The following is an 18,735-nucleotide window of genomic DNA, read 5'->3' on the forward strand; positions in this document are numbered from 1 at the left end:
GCGATAACGTATTCCCCATAGAACTCAAAGGACCAAAAATGCAAACAAAAGCCATTAACTGTAGTGCTTTAAAGGGACACTGAACCCAATTTTTTTCTTTCATGATTCAGATAGAGCATGCAAATTTAAGCAACTTTCTAATTTACTCCTATTATCAATTTTCTTCGTTCTCTTGCTTTCTTTATTTGAAAAAGAAGGCATCTAAGCTATTTTTTTGGTTCAGAACTATGGAAAACACTTGTTTATTGGTGGGTGAATATATCCACCAATCAGCAAGAACAACACAGTGTGTTCACCAAAAATGGGCCGGCATCTAAACTTACATTCTTGCATTTCAAATAAAGTTACCAAGAGGATGAAGAAAATTTGATCATAGGAGTAAATTAGGAAGTTGCTTAAAATTGCATGCTCTATCTGAATCATGAAAGAAAAAATTTGGGTTCAGTGTCCCTTTAAGTGTTATCCTGGCCCAGAAGATGGCTGAGTTAGGGGATTGAAACAATGTTGCTTTTTTAAGGGTTGGATGCATCTTACCTTATAAAAGCCAGTGTAAAGAAATCCTCTTTTCCTTTGGATTCTGTTGCTGTTTTTCCCTCCCTCCCTCCCTCCCTGTTGTGGGTTGTTGCAAGGGGCAACGAGGTATCTGGAGCTCTTTTAGTCTCCATAGTTGTCATGGCGTGGGCATGCACAATCAAGCTAGCTCAGAGTAAGCCTATAGACAGTATCTCTGCTGGGTTAATGTTTTGTGGTACAGCTGGCATTACCTGGTCCCTTATTAGGAAAAGGGCGTAAAAAAATTCTATATGCGAGCGCCCTTGCAGGCGAGGTCAGGGTCCTGCAAATTTTTTCCACAGCCTATTGGTGCGAGAGCCGAGCTAATGGGAGGGGCAAGATGCAGCAGGTCGAAGCCTGCTGTGCCTCTCCCCGCGGGCCTGCTGGCTTTCGTCTCGTGGGATCTGGTGGGCTTTACAATTTTTGTTGGGCGGGACCCTGAGGGGTCCCGTGATATCAATCTCTTGTGGGTCCCTGTCCTGGGTTTGTTTGGGTCCTATTTTAGTATAGTTACTGGACCTCTTGCGCCGCCGCTAATTTCCGGTTTGTCTAAAAACAAAAGTTATATGCTTTTCAGCATGTTGTAAATAATAAATGATGGCCTTCTCTTCAGCTCCGATGTTGTTGTGTGTTATTTAATTAGGTAAATGCTTTAGGTAACTCAGACACCTGAAAATGGCCCGGTTTAACACTTAAAGTGGTGGGGGGAGGGAAAAACCGATTTGGATACAACATGCCATTCTAAACAATTTTACAATTTACTTCTATTGTCTAATTTGCTTCCTTCTCTTGGTATCCTTTGTTGAAGAAACAGCAATGCACATGGGTGAGCCAAAACAAGAGGTCTTTGATGATGGCATAACATAAACCGAACCGTGTCGGACAGTTTTCTATTTAACCCTTACACGTGCTATTTTATAATGTTTTTCTTTTCCATGTTTTAATAAAAATTGTATATATATTTTTTTTGATATCCATGCTCCGTATATCTTGTATTTTTTAATTGTGAGCCAAACCATGAGGCATATAAGTACAGCCAACAATTAGCAGCTCTAAGCATATCTAGGTATGCTTTTCAACAAAGGATACCAAGAGAATGATACAAAATTATTTAACAGAAGTAAATTGGAAAGTTGTTTAAAATTGCATCTTCTATCTGAATCATGAGAGAAAAAAACTGGGTTTGATGTCCGTTTACACATTTTGCATTACAATCTCAAAGGGTTTAATGTCCCTTTAAGACTTGTTAAATTTACATAAAAGATGATATTGCACAACTGTGTTTTTTTTATATTTACCAAACAATCTAATTAAAGAGAAGTCTTAGTTTTGTACCATTAAAAGGGAATTCTAATGTAAAAATTGCATGCCCTAATTTTAGCATGCAATTTTTGTATTACTTATCCTACATAACTATAAGTTTAACACATAGTTAAAGGGACAATGTATTGTAAAATTGCACTTGGTATAACAAGTCATTGGAAACAACATAAAATGTATGATAAATTATTTATTTTGGTTTGTTTTTGTATATGAAATAGCTGGTTTGTGCATTGAAACCATCACCCATTTAAATAGTTTTTTTCTTGCAGGGAAATCAGATCTCTTATTTTATAACTTTCTTATCTTATCTCTGACTTTTTACCAAATCCCAATACTTAGAGAGAACAATTGAAAATTAATATTTTATCTCTCCTAACCCCCACTGGAAGTGTAATTTTTTCTGCTGGCTATAGTTACACAGCTTCTCTATAGCCAATACTTAAGTATAGAAACTTTCAGTATAGGTCGTGATACCACTATCAACAATAGCTATTTCAAATGCTGATATAAAGGTAAAGTAACTATTTGTAAACTATTAAATAAACTCCAGCACATATTGTGAACAAACTAGATGGAACAAATTAAAGAAAAAATAGGGTACACTGTCCCTTTAAACCGTGTCATTAAAAACAATGCAATATATCATATTTAGCAATATTATTACTCTATATTTTTGTTCACCAGCAGTTAGTTTAAATTTATACTTATTTTTATATAAATATTATGCTATTGTTGTCCTTTTTTTATTTGTTTTATGGTTTTCTGATTATATTTCTGTGGACAATATAAAACCGTCACTACTAGGCACCAATATCAGCATGAAATCAAAAAGATCAGTGGCGTGAGTGCCCATTTATTTTGCCACAATATGTGTCCATACAAGAAAAGCCATACTCATATTTTGATAATTATTCATGCTTATTGTAGCAAAATACATGTGTACTCACGTGGCAAATCTTTTTGAAACTTGCTGTGTTCACATCATTCTTTAACACTTTGGCTGCCAGAGAGGGCTTTAATCAAGGGTGGGGAGGTACAAAAAAAAGATGCCCCAACAATAATAATGTTAATATAGACAAATGCTAATATATATAGGGCTAGATTACAAGTGGAGCGCTAATTTAACTTGCACACGTAAAGGGGTAAATTTGTCCGTTTACGGGCACACGATAAATAACCAGCCATTACAAGTGGCTGGTTAATGCTACCGTGACCTCGCGGGAGTGCTTTGCGCTATGCGCAATTAACCAGAGATCAGACCAATATGTATATCACATACTCACTCGTGCATGATAAACGATGATTACTTTTGAACCTTTTGTTAGAATGAGGGTGCTGAAATGAAGCTCCTTGCATGTTGCATGTCACACAATCGCCACATTAGAAACATAATTTCTTTCCAGTTTTGAACCAGATTGTTTTCTGGTAGCACTTCACCGGATCGGATTCTACCAATATGTCACGTAGATTTCGTGCATGTGGATACGCCATCCGGGGCGGATCTATATTCTGGAATGGTAAAGACTTATCAACTCTAATCAGTTCTCAACGTTGTTTCAATGAGACATCTAACATCCCATTGAAACAAAGTTGGGAACTGATTAGAGTGGATAAGTCTTTACTATTCCAGAATATAGATCTGCCTCGGATGGCGTATAGATGTGCACAAAATCTATGTGACATATTGGTATAATCTGATCCGGTGAAGTGCTACCAGAAAACAACTAGGCTCAAAACTGTAAAGAAAGGATGTTTCCAATGTGGCGATTGTGTGACATGCAACAGCATGCTCAAAGGAGCTTCAATTCAGCATCCTCACTCTAACAAAAGGTTCAAAATGAATCATCGTTTATCATGCACGAGAGAGTATGTGATATACATTATCATATGCCCGTGCTGCCTATTCTATGTAGGTAACACAATAGCCTCGTTTAGTGATTGAATGGCCAATCATAGATTGGCGATAAGGAGAGCTATTGAGAAAGGCGACTCTAAACAACCGGTGGCACGCCACCTGTCAAAAGAAACATGGAGTATCAAGTATCAGAACCATGCTTATCAACCATATCCTGCCTATGACTCGAGGTGGAGACAAAGCTAAAGCTCTACTAAGGAGAGAAACAAAGTGGATCTATACACTTGATACAATGACCCTGAAGGGTCTGAACACACAGTTGGATTTCAGCCCTTTCTACCACTAATCATAGATGATGTGTGATAGTGGAAGATCGATACCGCTTACTAAATAGGTGAGGAGTACATATTTCACAATTAAAGGATTATCTGGAGGTTGCTGATGGTGTAAAGGAATCATTCTCCTAAAATCCTTCTCCTGTCTCCTATTGGGATACACAACTACATAATAAACCAGTATGTTAAAGTTATATGCCCCACTACTGATGTATTATTTGTCTGAGGTCTGGACTATTTTTTTGTCATCAGTAGTCTCTGAAGATATGGGACTGTGCATTAAATTAAATGAAAATAATATCCCCCATCGTCCTCATACATCTTTTTAAAATAGACTTATGTATGCTTAATAAGTCAAGATAGGAAATTTGGCTTAACCTATAAATCTTGAGAATGTTTGAATATTTGAAGATATGGATTTATTCCCCTCCCACTCTGATGCTTCATAAATATGTCTCTACCATACTACATTTGGTTCCAAAGGATTAACTGTACATTATGAGAAAGTAATACTGCAAAAGATGCAGTGTGTAAATTTTATAATTAATTATACAGTATTAGCATTGTTTTTAATCACAGTGTTATAATGTTTTCCCCTAGCCATTATAGCTCACATTGTTTAACCATATAGCTGTTACCTGTATTTGTCAATATGACTAAATATGCGCTTTACATAAGTTTAGTATGATATATAATGGCGATGTCTGAATCTGATACATTATGATGACAGTCGCTGATGTTTTTGTTTTGATAATCAGCTGTTGCGGCTGACTCCTCTCACATCACTGCGGTCAGATGAATGGGAATGCAGTGCATCCCAATGGTGTCATGATGGCCCGACGGCGGCATATATATGTGTGTGTGTGTGTTACTATGTGTATATACACATATAAACACTTACATATATATGTACATGTTCATATACATATTTAAAATTTGCTTCCCAACATTGCGTGACTTACCCCCTGCGGTATGCTAAGTTCTTTGCCGTGTCTGAAGGCACCAGAACGAGGTTCCCATTGGAGCCTATGGAAGTGCCCTCTCGCGTGCGTAACTTGTAATACCAGTGCACATTTGCGTGCACTGGTATTACTGAGTGGAGTGCTCTCGAAAGCACAATTTTGTGATCCACTCGTAATCTAGGCCATAATTGGATATTAAGAGCCAAATTCCAAGGGGTTTGACTCTTACCCTAGATACCCATGGCTGCCTCAAATTGCTACACAATGCGTTGAAATCTTTTCTGGCATCTAAAGTGTTAGCTTTAACTTTACTTTGACACAGGCTAGCAAGTGGCATGCAGATAACTCGTGCTAGATGTGCACTTTTTTTTTTTTTAACTATATTTGAAAAAAGCTTTGAATATAAAAAAGGAAAATAAAAATACAAATATGATAGTTCCTAGATTACTGAACAATGTTTTTTTTAGTGAATTTAGAAACTTAATTTAGGGAAAAATGCAAATTGTTTGCAGTGCAAATTCTTGATGCGTAGTTTCACAACTATGTGTGATTTGTGCTGTTAAGAGCAGATTGAAAAGAAAATGTTTAATTATTTCTGAGCCAGGTAACAAGACATCTCATTATCTTACAAACATAAAGGACAGAAAACACAATTATTTTTCTGACTTCATTGTTAGTACACATTTACAGATAAACCACAAGCATTTTAAAGGGCATCAACAAAAATATGAAAGGGGAAAATGGAGTTTAGCTTATTTGTTGCATGATTGCATTATGCAACTTTTTTTAGTGCCAGGGTATAATTTGGTATAGATAAAATGACTCTAATTTTGTTTATTGAATGCTAGATTTCAACTTTGTGTAATGCTGGTTTTGCACAAGTTTAATCATTTTCAGACAGCACAAATTAACTCCTTAAGTTTTATTGTAACTCCAGAATAACGTTGAGGAGTTCATATCTTAAGGAGCTATGGGAAAAAAAAGAGCAAAAAAATAAATAAAATTAATAGAAACTATATAAATAAATAAATAAATAAAAGGTACAAAAAAAAACAGAGCTAAAGAAATAAATAAAATAAATAGAAACTATATAAATAAATAAAAGGTACAGCCTTTTCTACTTTATAATGCATATACATTTGTTCACCTGCATCCTTTTGATTCTCTACATGAAAGAGAAAGCAACAAGGAGAGAAGAGAGAGAAACAAGAACAAATATGCACGATTAATGAGCAAGTGAAGGAAAATGTTAACCCATTCATGTGTGGCATATGACATTTCACTGCCTGAATAATATCTAATACCAAAACAAAAATAAAACGGACATTGAAACAGGGAAAATAATGGCACCAGCATATTTAAAATATATCTGAATACGTAACACAAAGATATAAAAACAATAACAGTTCTCCAGAAAAAAAAGTGTTAATTCTTTTCTTTTTTTTTTCTATTTAATGCAATATATATATATATATAAAAGTTTGCAACTTAATAAAAAAAAGCCAACCTCTGAATGACAAAAATGTTGAAATTAGTTACTTTTTCTTTTTCAAAGAAATATAGTTGTCCACCAATAGCCTTTACCTCATCCCTAACATATCACCCCCACTGTAGATTGATATATCAGTGACAAGTACTTAACAAATTGGGGTTACACAGAAGCAAAGTAAAAATGCATTCAGGTCACAGACATAAATAATAACTAAAAGAAATAAAAAAAAATACAGACAGTTGCTGGTTTATCACAAACAAATGATTTGGTTGTTTGAACTGTTTTAGGTTGATAAAAAGGAACTGGACTTCTCACACTGGGTATCACAGACAGAAGCAACAGACAAGCAAATGTTAAGGACTGAAGCAAGGAGAGTGAGTTGGTTGAGTTTTGATTTCGTTTTTTTGTATATATATAATGAAAACAGAGTGGAGACAGCAGGGAAAGGATGTGGAAGGTACTCACGAATGGTTAAATCCATCACTTGAGAAGCCAAGCAGAAGACAGGATGTTCATACATCTCTCTCTTTTTCCCTATAAAAGAGGATTTTGGCATGCAAGAGGCATAGGTCAGAGAGGTAAAGAGGTCATAGGTTAGAGGAAAATGTTACATTAGGTTAAAAGGAGAAAAGATTGTAGAATATTTGGGATACACAGATAAAAGAAAGGGTAGTTTTCAATTATTTTTTTTCTGGATTAACCATTCAGCATGCCCACAAGTCACAACTTGGTGACCATGATGTAGAAAGTCTTGTTTTGGTCTGGAGCAAGACTGGAATGATCCAAACATAAACAAAGGGAAATAAATTGAATTTGGCTTAAGATACTAAGCATTGAAGCGTTTAGTATCTAAGGCATAAAGAGGTATTTCCTCATAGGCATAACCTTAAATATTAGCCGTAGTAATTTAAAAATATATATATATATATAAATATATACACATTTGGTAGATTGCTTAGGATCACATGTAAATTTTAGCTAATTTTGGAAAACAATTGTATTATGTCATGAAATATTGCAATGATACAAATTATAGGCAACTACGTCTATAAGAAAATACCTGGATCATGCAGCTGGTGGATGTTGGGTTGTTATACTTAACAATCCCAGCATGCTCTGCAATTGGCATTAAAACCACTTTTAGGAAAGCAAATAGAAAAATGGTTGTGCCAATCAGGAGGGAAAGAAGCAGAAGAGAGCAGGTAGTGTGGAATGAGGTACTTTTCTGAGAAGAGAGCTGAAAAAAAAATACGTTTGTTGCTTCAAAGTATTCCCAGACCTAAAAGTCACAGTGCAAAAAAATAAATAAATAAATAAAATAAAAATAAATAAATAAATACAACCAAGGGCAGGTAAATAACACAACTAAGAGGAATTGAAGCACCAAAGGAAAAGTACAAACTATAGTGTACTACTTTGGAAATGAATGCATTTTTACTTACAGATTTTAAAGATTTTTTTGTCATTATTTTATCTGAAAGAAGAGAGCACATCTTACCAATAAGTTAGCACCTCCTATAAAGAAATGCATTGAGAAACCAGCGGATTTCAGAAATCTCTGTTGGAGTAAACTTGTTCTTGGTCTCAAATCAACTTGACCAATATTCATTCAGTAATATCATTTTAATAGAAATCCTATGTAATGTTCTCATGACTCATCAAATAGAATCCTAACGCACACACAAAAACGAAATACTTCTATTTGTGTTAATCAATATCACAGCAAGAGTTAAAGAAAATCCTTTAATGCCCAGGTCAAAATTATTTCTTGTTGGGTGTATCATACTGGCACTTATTAAAAAAAAAATACCTGAGATAAAAACTCTCTAATAATGTAGCAGGCAACTAATTTTTGGAGGAAAAAAGGTTTCTATAAAACGTTACAATTATATATTGCATAACTTAGTAAAAAATAAAAAATAAAAAAGAGATTAAGTTGTTGGTAATAACATTATCACATTATTAAAATAAAGCCTGTTTTTGGTAATTCCCAGTCAGAGTGGATGCCCAATTAAAAGCCTACTGAATATGTTGGATAAATAACTTAAACAACACAAAAGCTGCCTGCTATGTTCGTTTGATGATCCCAGATGCTCATATCACAGAAGTCTCTTATTAGCTTATTATTTCTTTTAGGGGGGGAGGGAAACATGAAAGACTCCAACTTGTCTACAACAATATTTTTCCCACAAGAAAAAATATAAAATAAATAAATCAAGGTGATTAATTACACAACGCACTGAGTGCTCTTAGCTAACTGAAAGTATAATGAAAATTACCCAAATCAATAAATAATAAACAATCTTTTTTAAATAATTCCATAAGTAAAAAAAAATTGTTATGCATATTCATTTAAATATTTGGTTAGCAATTCAGATCTTGACCAATGTCAATGAGTGTTAATGTATCAATAAACATAACTAATTGCCTCTTACCTTCAATTTTTGCATATTCAGATAATCTGGTATAGTTGACCAAAGCAGCTTGTTCTAGGCATTTGCGAATTACATTTTTCACCTCTTCTTGAGGTACAGGAGTAACTATGTCTTTCATTAAAACCTTGATACGAAAAGACAGTTTTATCATAAAGCTAACAAAAAGATTGCAGGTCTACAAAAGCTTTGGGAAAAAAATATTTGTTTTAAATACTATATATCACTTAAATCACTTTGTAATTGTACTGTGGATTTTGGGGTTAATCTAAAAAAATATTAATTTATGTTGCAGATTGGAAATTTTAAATGAAATAAATCTTTATTTTCTTTTATTTATTGTATTCTACAAATAATGTTGTATTTAAGTATGCAAACTAATTAAAGAATCTAAATTTATGTTTTAATTAGTTAAAAAATGTTAATTAATTACGTTAGTTAAATGTCTAAAATGTAAAAAAAAATCAAATCATAAAAACTTAAACATATCATCAAACGTACCCGTTCCAGTAAAGACAAAGTAGCTTTTAATGCTCCTTCAGGTCGACCAAATGGAAAACAATATCTGAAAATATATATATATTTTCCATTTAAATTTGTATCTAAAAAAATATGCAACTTTATCATTAATCTGAGATTTTAAAAAGCTTTACCTAAAATGAGTTATCTGGTTCTCCAAAAGCAAACGCAGTCTTTCTTTGATCTCTTCAAAACGTTCTTTTTCTTCGACTGTTACTGTTCCGATACCATCAGGCCTGAAGGAAAAGTCTGTTGTGAGTGATTCAAGAAACTTCACCTCATGACATAAACAAGTCCTCAGTACAGTAAACAAACAATGCATTATTAGCAAGCTGATGGCTTTATGTTTTAAACTGAAGTTGACTGCATGAGTCAAAGAAAGAAAGATAAAAGATGACAATGAATTAAAAAAAGTGTGAAAGGATGGATGTGTTTTCTTTGGTAAACTGAGTTTATTTTCTTTGTAGCAAACATAGCACACTTTAAATACAAGTTCAATAAATAAGTTGTGTATACTATAGAAGAAAACAGATTTTTATAATATTTATGTATATATTTCATATTTTTATGTTTTATTTTTTTGCTCTTAATGTATTCAAATTGTTTTTTAAGTGTTTTAAAAACCTTTCTACAATATTTGTTGACAAAGAGAATATGGCAGGTCTTGGAACATACTACTGAAAGCTACCAAGTAAAAAAAAATGTGGATAATGTTACAGAAAAAACCCTACAAGCACATGAATGAGCAAATTAAAAACATACTTTTTTTATAAGGGAAATTCAAGGAATGTGTTTTTTTTTATAAATCTATTCCTTTGTGTCATTTAATGTATATTTCTTAGTAAGTCTTTGTTCAAATTATTTGTTGGCCATTTAAAGAATTCAATATACAGAGCAAGTAATGTGAAGGAATTTGAAATAATTGCAGTTACTAAAAAGATCCTTAAAATGCTCAACTCGATGTTTTGTACAGTGCTAACAAGATGTTTTATTTGATAATCCATGAAACCTGGCCTTACATGAGTCAAAGAAACTGTGTGTAAGTGAACAAAAGCGATGTAATGTGACACAGAGTACAAGTTTGCATTTCCTCTCACGTTAATCCCCTGCCGGCTAAACAATACCGATAGCCCTTGAATATTTACACCAAAGTATAATCTATAAGAATAGGGTAGAAGACAAGTCTAATCCACTCACTAAAGAAACCAGCAGTCCAGACAGTCATCATTATTCCTTGCTATTATTGAGAGGCAAAGTATACAGATTTGACTATTACCTATCTTTTTCTATATAAGCACAGTCTCTTCATGTAATCTAAGTCGTCTGAAAACTGAACAAATATTCTCACTTGAGGCCTCCTCCGGTGAGCAGCCTAAGCTGTGTAAATCCTCGGCCCTACAACTAGTTTGCTTTACAAAAGCATTGGCAAGGGATTGCAAACCTTTAATGAACCTCCTGTCAGGGGTTAATTGGTTAGCTTTAGTTCTCTTTATTAAGCAAATCAAAAGACTTTAGGTTCCAAAAATTGCAATCTGTACTGTAATGTTTGACTTGACCTCTTAGATACAATCTCTTAATGTCTAGCATATTGTTTCTTTAAATATAAGTATGGGTTTTGTTTTTATAATTATAAAAAAATCACGAGGAGAAAAAAGTTCTTTCGGATTAAAAAAATGTTGCAATTAACAACTATATTTCTGTCATGTGTAAAAATATTTATTTTATTGATCCCAAAAAATGAGACAACATGCCAATCACAACTGTATTATCAATACTAAATCAATTTAATTATAAATTGCATTGCTGCAAATGTGATACCTAATGGTCTAACAATCCACAGGTCAGTAGTAAATACTTGTGGAGTAGCATGGATATCTGGAAGGGGCTTGCCAATGCCATCTATGGCCCATCTTAAGTGCAAAAGATTCCCTCTCTTGAACAGATGTGGACTAATATCACATCTGACAAGACAAGCATCTCTTGATTCTACCTTACAATTTTTGGCAAATTATTTTTCTCACTGTCCTTCACAAAGTTGACATTTTCGGCAGCATGATAGGAAAGATGTCATGTTGCTTGCATTTCACGTTGTTGTCACACTGGTTAGCACTAGTTCTGTCATATTCGCTCTCTTCACAATCTCCCATCTTGAGCCATGTCACAAATAATAAAACTTCCAATGCTTTTGTCAAATTTCAGATTCTATCACACAGCTGTACATATTCTGATGAAGCCATTTATGATCATTTTTTTACTGCTCATTCTCCAAATGGACTACGAAATATAATTTAGATTTCTATACTGCAACACCATGCCATAATAGTATATATATATATATATATATATATTTCTTTTTTTATATATATATATTTTTTTTATATATATATATATATATATATATATATATATATATATATATATATATATATATATATATATATATATATATATATATATATATGAGAAACCATTTTACTTCCAGTTATGACAATAATTTAAAAATTAAACAAGAATAATTCAGATCAGGTTCAAAATTAAAATAAATATTTAAATTACATATTAAAACCAGGAGAGAAGTTATTCAAATAACATATAATATAATATATAAACTATTTTGATTTAGATTATATGGTACATTTAAAATATTTATAAAGGTGTTTTCTAAATGTGTAAATAAGCGCTGTTCCTTTTCTGTGTGTGTGTAAAAGATGTTTATGATGCACATATATGTTTGACAGCAGATATCTAAGCTGCAGGTATACACTTTCAAATGGGCTATGCTCTCTCTTCCAACTCCCCCCACTTGGGGAGGTTGATTTCTGCTGCTGTCTCTTGTTTGCATAGGTTTTTCTATAGCCAATAATGTAGCATTGTATTTCCCAGTATAGGTGGCTCTTCTACAGGCAAATCAGCTTTTTTAAATGACAAAATAAAGGAGCTATTTATAAATAATTTAATACAGTACAGAAGGTAAAATGGATCATTGGGAATATGTTAAAGTGGACATTTTTCTACAGTCCAAGTCCCTTTAGGCCTAGTGAGCAGCACTCCCAAGCCATCGCAAAAGGGTGGTGACATCACAAAGAGGTGGAGCTACTGTAGCTGCAAGAGAGTTGGATGGTGGGGAGGTGATTCATATCTCTCAATCTCAGCTCCATTAGCAGCAACAGATTATCAAGGCCCTTTATTTGAAAGAGAATGATCTCCTCTTTCAAATTGTTAGGTCTTGAAAAGCACAAAGTCCAACAAAAATAAAAGATAGTTGAGAAAGTTACAAAAGGTTTTTTTTTCTTGGTATGGGACCTTTAGGGACATATAATAAAAAAATCAGATATGTTTATAGAGCAACAATAACATTTTTTTGTATAGCCAGGTGATCACTGTGGTGATAGCGATCAGCTGGCACAGGGACGTGCACTCATAGGAGGCAGGGGAGGCAGTGCCTACCCTGCCATATGTGGCCAAAGCTTAATTAAATTTTAATTAAAACAAAGAAAAAGTCCCCCAAAAAATATTTCCCCCCCCATGTAATGCTATGGAGAGGCAGGTACAGGAACGATTCTCTCCATTGCAGTACATGGGTCAAAGGAAAAGCTGTGCTGCAGCGCCACCTGTGTTCTGTCAATATATTAGCAGCAGAAATTGGTACGAATAGGAGGCACCCCTCTTGATGCCTCCTAGCAAGTGAAGGATATATAGATTAATCAGAAGGAGGCTGCAGTGAGCAGGGTCATGTGACACAACTGGAAGCTGAGGTAACCTAAGAACAGATGACACCAAGCAGAAGAGTAAAGTAGTATTCTACATTTCTTGTGATTCACACATTGTGTTCAGACACAGCTCATTAACAGGGGGGACAGTAAGTGAGCATAACCCAATACTGACACAGGAAATCAAAGGGTCAATTCAAATTTAAATCCATAATTTAAAACCCAGAGTTTGAAGCTAAGTGTGCAGTGTCCACATTATTTAAATTAAAGTTTTTGATATTGAATATTGCTAAGACTCCCTTTTTCATGGTTATTTGATTTAATTAGGTACAAACTCCATATATGTTATGTCTGTTCAGTCAGAGGATGCAGTATCTATTTTTATTTTTCTCTGTGTCTCCATTTATTTAAAGACTGCTGTTAACTTGTAATTCACAAATCATTTGAAAGCTGTTGCATTGTGTTTTTAATATGTGCTGCTTTTATACAAGTTTATATTAATAAAAAGGAGATAATGAGTCATTTAAAAAATATATGTAATTATTGCAGTTAAATGTTTTTAGAAATAATGCCACTGTAAAGTAACTGGTTAAACACATAGTCAAAGGGAGACATTTAAAATTAAACTTTCATGATTTAGGTAGAGCTTGCTATTTTAATAGACTTTTCTAGTTATTTATATTTTGAGAACTAGCATCAACTGTTACTGGCCCCATGTCAGCAAATCAAATTAGTTTTTGAAAGGAACATGAAAGTCATAATTAAATTTCCATCATTCAGATAGAAATTGCACACAAAAAAATAATAAATAAACTTTCTATTTTACTTTTATTATTATGTACTTCATTCTTTTGGTATACTTTGGTGTCCTTTGTTGAAGAGCATACCTAAGTGGGATGTGCACGTGCGTTTCTTGAACACCATATTGCAGCAGCTGTGTTGGCAGTATTGATAACTTGTCCTTTGTGTAAAACTTGTATGGTAAATTATTTCTATTTTTACAATACAGTAGTGAGTAGAGAAGAGATTGTGTATCATTATAATTGCTTAGTAAGTGGCACTGTGCCACAGAATTGTGTGAGTGTGTATGTGAGCAGAGTGTGTGTGGGTGTCAGTGAGCAGAGTATGTGTGCTTTATTCTCCAGGTAATCAATACATTTCCGATGAGCTGCTGCTTTAGTGCAGTGTTTCTCACAATGGTCCTCAAGTACCCCCAACAGGCCAGGATTTCATTATAGCTGAATCAGTGCACAGGTGAAGTAATCAGCTGATCAGTAACTCAGTGGTTACAAACTTGCTCTCACCCATCATCTGATTATGTCACCTGTGCACTGGTTCAGCTATCATTTAAACCTGCACTGTTGGGGGTACTTGCAGCCCTCTGTACATGTGTTTCTCCGGCGTATCATATCTAGTGCCTCACCAGCTTCTGACCTCACTGCACGTCACTGAGCTGGCAAAAAAAAAGTTTAAATATAAGCAGCAAATAAAGCTCAAAATTGGCTTAGCACAGGAGTGTGAAAATGGCTTAGCAGTGAATGGGGTTAAATTATGACTGCATGTTCATGTCTAGAGGCATATAAAAAAACATTGAAGTCATTTCAAATGAATATTATTTGAAATGGTACTTTGTGTTGGGTCTCTTTGTATGTCTGGGAATTACATTTTTATGTTTTATTTTTCTATGAGAGCCAAAACAATAGTGTTACGTGAAATACATGTCCTCTAAATCTGCAATGTGTAAGTACAAATATACGGCAATACCCTCCCCATTGACCCCATTTATAGCTAATTCAGATTTCCATGGTGGATTATATCCTATACCAAATCAAACTAGAGATAAGCATACACTCCTGCCAATTTATTTGTTCACAGAATCTGCTAAACTTCTACCTAAATATCAACAGGAAGGTGTAGGAGGAGGCTTATTTAATCAATGGTGTAGATACCTTAAACTCAACCATTTTGTATCCGCACATTAAGGTAGATTATGACCAGAGATCACCTTAGACATGCAGTGTCCCTTTTATACGCTATTTTAGATGCATTCCTACACAAACACCTACCAAACTATATTGACTCATGGTATAAAGATCTCATATTTACTTTGTCCTCAATAGAATGGCATTCTATCTTCTTAATTCTGCACATTCCATCTCATTTATTGAAACTAACTACTTGTTTCCTATTCATATATGGTATTCGGGTCCTAAAACTCCAGACTTTTTGGAAGGACTTTGTAAATAATATAAATAATGCATTAAATTGTATCTTACTGCTAGAATATCCACCTTTTTTGTTCAGCATACTGTAGGGTGACCATATTGCCGCTTTAAAAAGGGACACATATGAAAAATACATACAGACATATGCAAAAGTTTAGGCACCCCTGACAATTTCCATGATTTTCATTTATAAATAATTGGGTGTTTGGATCAGCAATTTCATTTTGATCTATCAAATAACTGAAGGACCTAGTAATATTTCAGTAGTGAAATGAAGTTTATTGGATTAACAGAAAATGTGCAATATGCATAAAAAAAAAATTAGACAGGTGCATAAATTTGGGCACCCTTGTCATTTTGTTGATTTAAATACCTGTAACTACCTAGCACTGATTAATTGGAATGCACAATTGGTTTTGTGAGCCCATTAAGCCTTGAACTTCATAGACAGGTGCATCCAATCATGAGAAAAGGTGTTTAAGGTGGCCAATTGCAAGTTGTTGTTCTCTTTGACTCTCCTCTGAAGAATTGCAACATGGTGGCCTAAAAAACAACTCTCAAATGACCTGAAAACAAAGATTGTTCAACATTATGGTTTAGGGGAAGGCTACAAAAAGCTATTGCAGAGATTTAAGCTGTCAGTGTCCACTGTGAGGAACATAGTGAGGAAATGGAAGATCACATGCACAGTTCTTGTTAAGGCCAGAAGTAAAATATTGGAGAGGCAAAGGATGGTGAGAATGGTCAAAAACAGCCCACAGATCACCTCCAAAGACCTACAACATAATCTTGCTGCAGATGGTGTCACTGTGCATCGTTCAACAATTCAGCGTATGGGAGAGTGATGCGGAAGAAGCCTTTTCTGCACACACGCCACACTTGAGGTGTGCAAACACACATTTGGACAAGCCAGCTTCATTTTGGAAGAAGGTGCTGTGGACTGATGAAACAAAGATTGAGTTATTTGGTCATAACAAGGGGCATTATGCATGGTGGCAAAAGAACACAGCGTTCCAAAACAAAGACTTGCTAGCCACAGTAAAATTTGGTGGATGTTCCATCATGCTGTGGGGCTGTGTGGAAAATGCCGGTACTGGGAATCTTGTTAAAGTTGAGGTTTGCATGGATTCCACTCAATATCTGCAGATACTTGAGAATAATGTTGAGGAATCAGTCACAAAGTTGAAGTTACGCCAGAGCTGGATATTTCAACAAGAAAATGGCCCAAAACACTGCTCAAAATCTACTCTGGCATTTATGCAGAGGAACAAGTACAATGTTCTGGAATACCCATCCCAGTCCCCAGACCTGAATATCATTGAAAATCTGTGGGGTGATTTGAAGTGGGTGGTCCATGCTTGGCAACCATCAAACCTAACTGAACTGGAGATGTTTTGCAAGGAGGAATGGTCCAAAATACCATTACAGGCTATAGGAAGCATCTAGAAGCTGTTATTTCTGCTAAAGGATTCTTTACTAAATATGTTTGCGATATTTCTGTTGGGGTGCCCAAATATATGCACCTGTCTAATTTCATTTTGATGCATATTGCACATTTTCTGTTAATCTAATAAACCTCATTTCACTACTGAAATATTACTGTGTCCTTCAGTTATTTGATAGATCAAAATGAAATTGCTGATCCAAATACCCAATTATTTATAAATGAAAATCATGAAAATTGTCAGGGTGCCTAAACTTTTGCATACGACTGTATATCAGGGTTCTTATACAAAGCATATCTTAAAACAGCCCTGAAAACAGCTCTGACATATGTATATGTGTCCCTTTTTAAAGCGGCGATATGGTCACCCTAGCATACTGCCCAAAGTAAAGTCTAACGCTAAATCACTCCAAATAGCTATCAAGCTTACCCAACAGCTAATCCATTGGTTGTGGAAAAAGTAGACGATACCTTCTCTCTTGCTATGGCTAACTTAATGTCAATATAATTTATCCCTTGAGCGTTAACATTATTTTGCTACAGGTAAATGCAACCTTTACAATGCTATGATCTATATATTGGAGTCTAGACCTTAAAGGGACACTGAACCCAATTTATTCTTTCGTGATTCAGATAGAACATAAAATTTTAAGCAACTTTCTAATTCACTCCTATTATCAATATTGCTATCTTTATTTGAAAAAGAATGCAACAACTTTTTACGATTTTAAGAATAATGTTATTATCTGTAACTTAAATATTATTTATGCATTTCACTTTTTAATAGAAGAGCTTTTGCAATATATTCGATTCAGGAAATATGCTTCTTACAAATGCTTTCATTGTTTTAGCGACATTTATACTGTATTTACTCTGCGGGACAACGTTCAAACATTGCACATGGTCAGCGAGTCAGTGGTGGCTAGTATAATGCAAAGTGAGTTATCACTAACAAATTACTCAATGACTATTGACTCTCTGAGTAGGCTCAGTGTTTGGATGAGGGTGCATGAGCATGCACAGCATATGTGCACATGCTACTGAAACAATTATAACTTTCACTAGTAGCATTTTCACTGACATACAGTACATATATTTAAAAATGAATCTATTCAAAATTAGATTCAATCTTGCACATTCAATTGTGACTATTGCTTCCCTTTAATCTTGTGGTTAACTTTGTGCACTCTTGAAATTGATACTCAAGAACCATCCTTGCCACACCCTTAATGCTGCCATTAATTTAACTTACATTTCCTAAGAATTTATTAGGCTGCTAAAGCAAATATATCCAGATTAACAATATAGAGACACACTATAATAGCTGGGGGATTGTATTTGTAGCACTTGTATCACACTGTGATCTGTCAGCTGTTAACTTCTTCTATAAACCCTCAACCCACTCTACCACTCTGTAATTTCCTGTCTTCCACTATCATATTTTATGATTAGGGACATAACTAAAATCCATTGACTCCAGCACTGTCATTGGTACTATTTACCACTTGTTTAATCCCTAACACATCCTTTATACACAAATGTACACAAGTATTTGTATGCACATACATAGCTGGTCAAATATTTGTATAAAGATCAACATATACTGTATATCTCTTTGCATCTTTGCAGGGACAATAATAGATGCACCATAGCTGTTAGGTTTGATAGCAACTAAGCTACCAATATTATTGATAGTTATACAAATGCCTTTTCATCTCCATCTTATTTCACTTCTAAGATATTTCCTTATTGTTGTTGTCACCATAGTTAAAGTCCCCCCCCCCCCCCCAGTTCTCATCAATTCACTCTAGAGAATGCACTGCATTCTCCTGTCTGGCATATCTCACTACCTGCTTACATATTGTGCTCACATAAGAGTTCTGAGC

The 18,735-nt window shown here is 34.4% G+C and overlaps 1 protein-coding gene across 7 annotated transcripts in view; it reads right to left on the reverse strand.

Annotated features, from left to right (window-relative positions):
* Positions 1-18,735, reverse strand: part of CADPS (calcium dependent secretion activator) — a 943,138-nt gene that overhangs the window by 258,268 nt on the left and 666,135 nt on the right. For 4 of the 7 annotated variants that reach the window (XM_053720994.1, XM_053720992.1, XM_053720993.1 and 1 more), the window contains 3 exons: positions 9,605-9,706; positions 9,453-9,516; positions 8,955-9,078 (listed from right to left, as the gene is read on the reverse strand). In XM_053720994.1, the coding sequence (XP_053576969.1) occupies positions 8,955-9,078; positions 9,453-9,516; positions 9,605-9,706 (290 nt within the window). Of the gene's footprint in view, positions 1-6,174; positions 6,193-6,984; positions 7,054-8,954; positions 9,079-9,452; positions 9,517-9,604; positions 9,707-18,735 lie in introns of all 7 variants that reach the window. The other 3 variants (XM_053720988.1, XM_053720989.1, XM_053720991.1) reach the window with 2 other exon arrangements.

Source organism: Bombina bombina, chromosome 7 (assembly GCF_027579735.1).
Source record: "Bombina bombina isolate aBomBom1 chromosome 7, aBomBom1.pri, whole genome shotgun sequence".
NCBI lineage: Eukaryota > Metazoa > Chordata > Amphibia > Anura > Bombinatoridae > Bombina > Bombina bombina.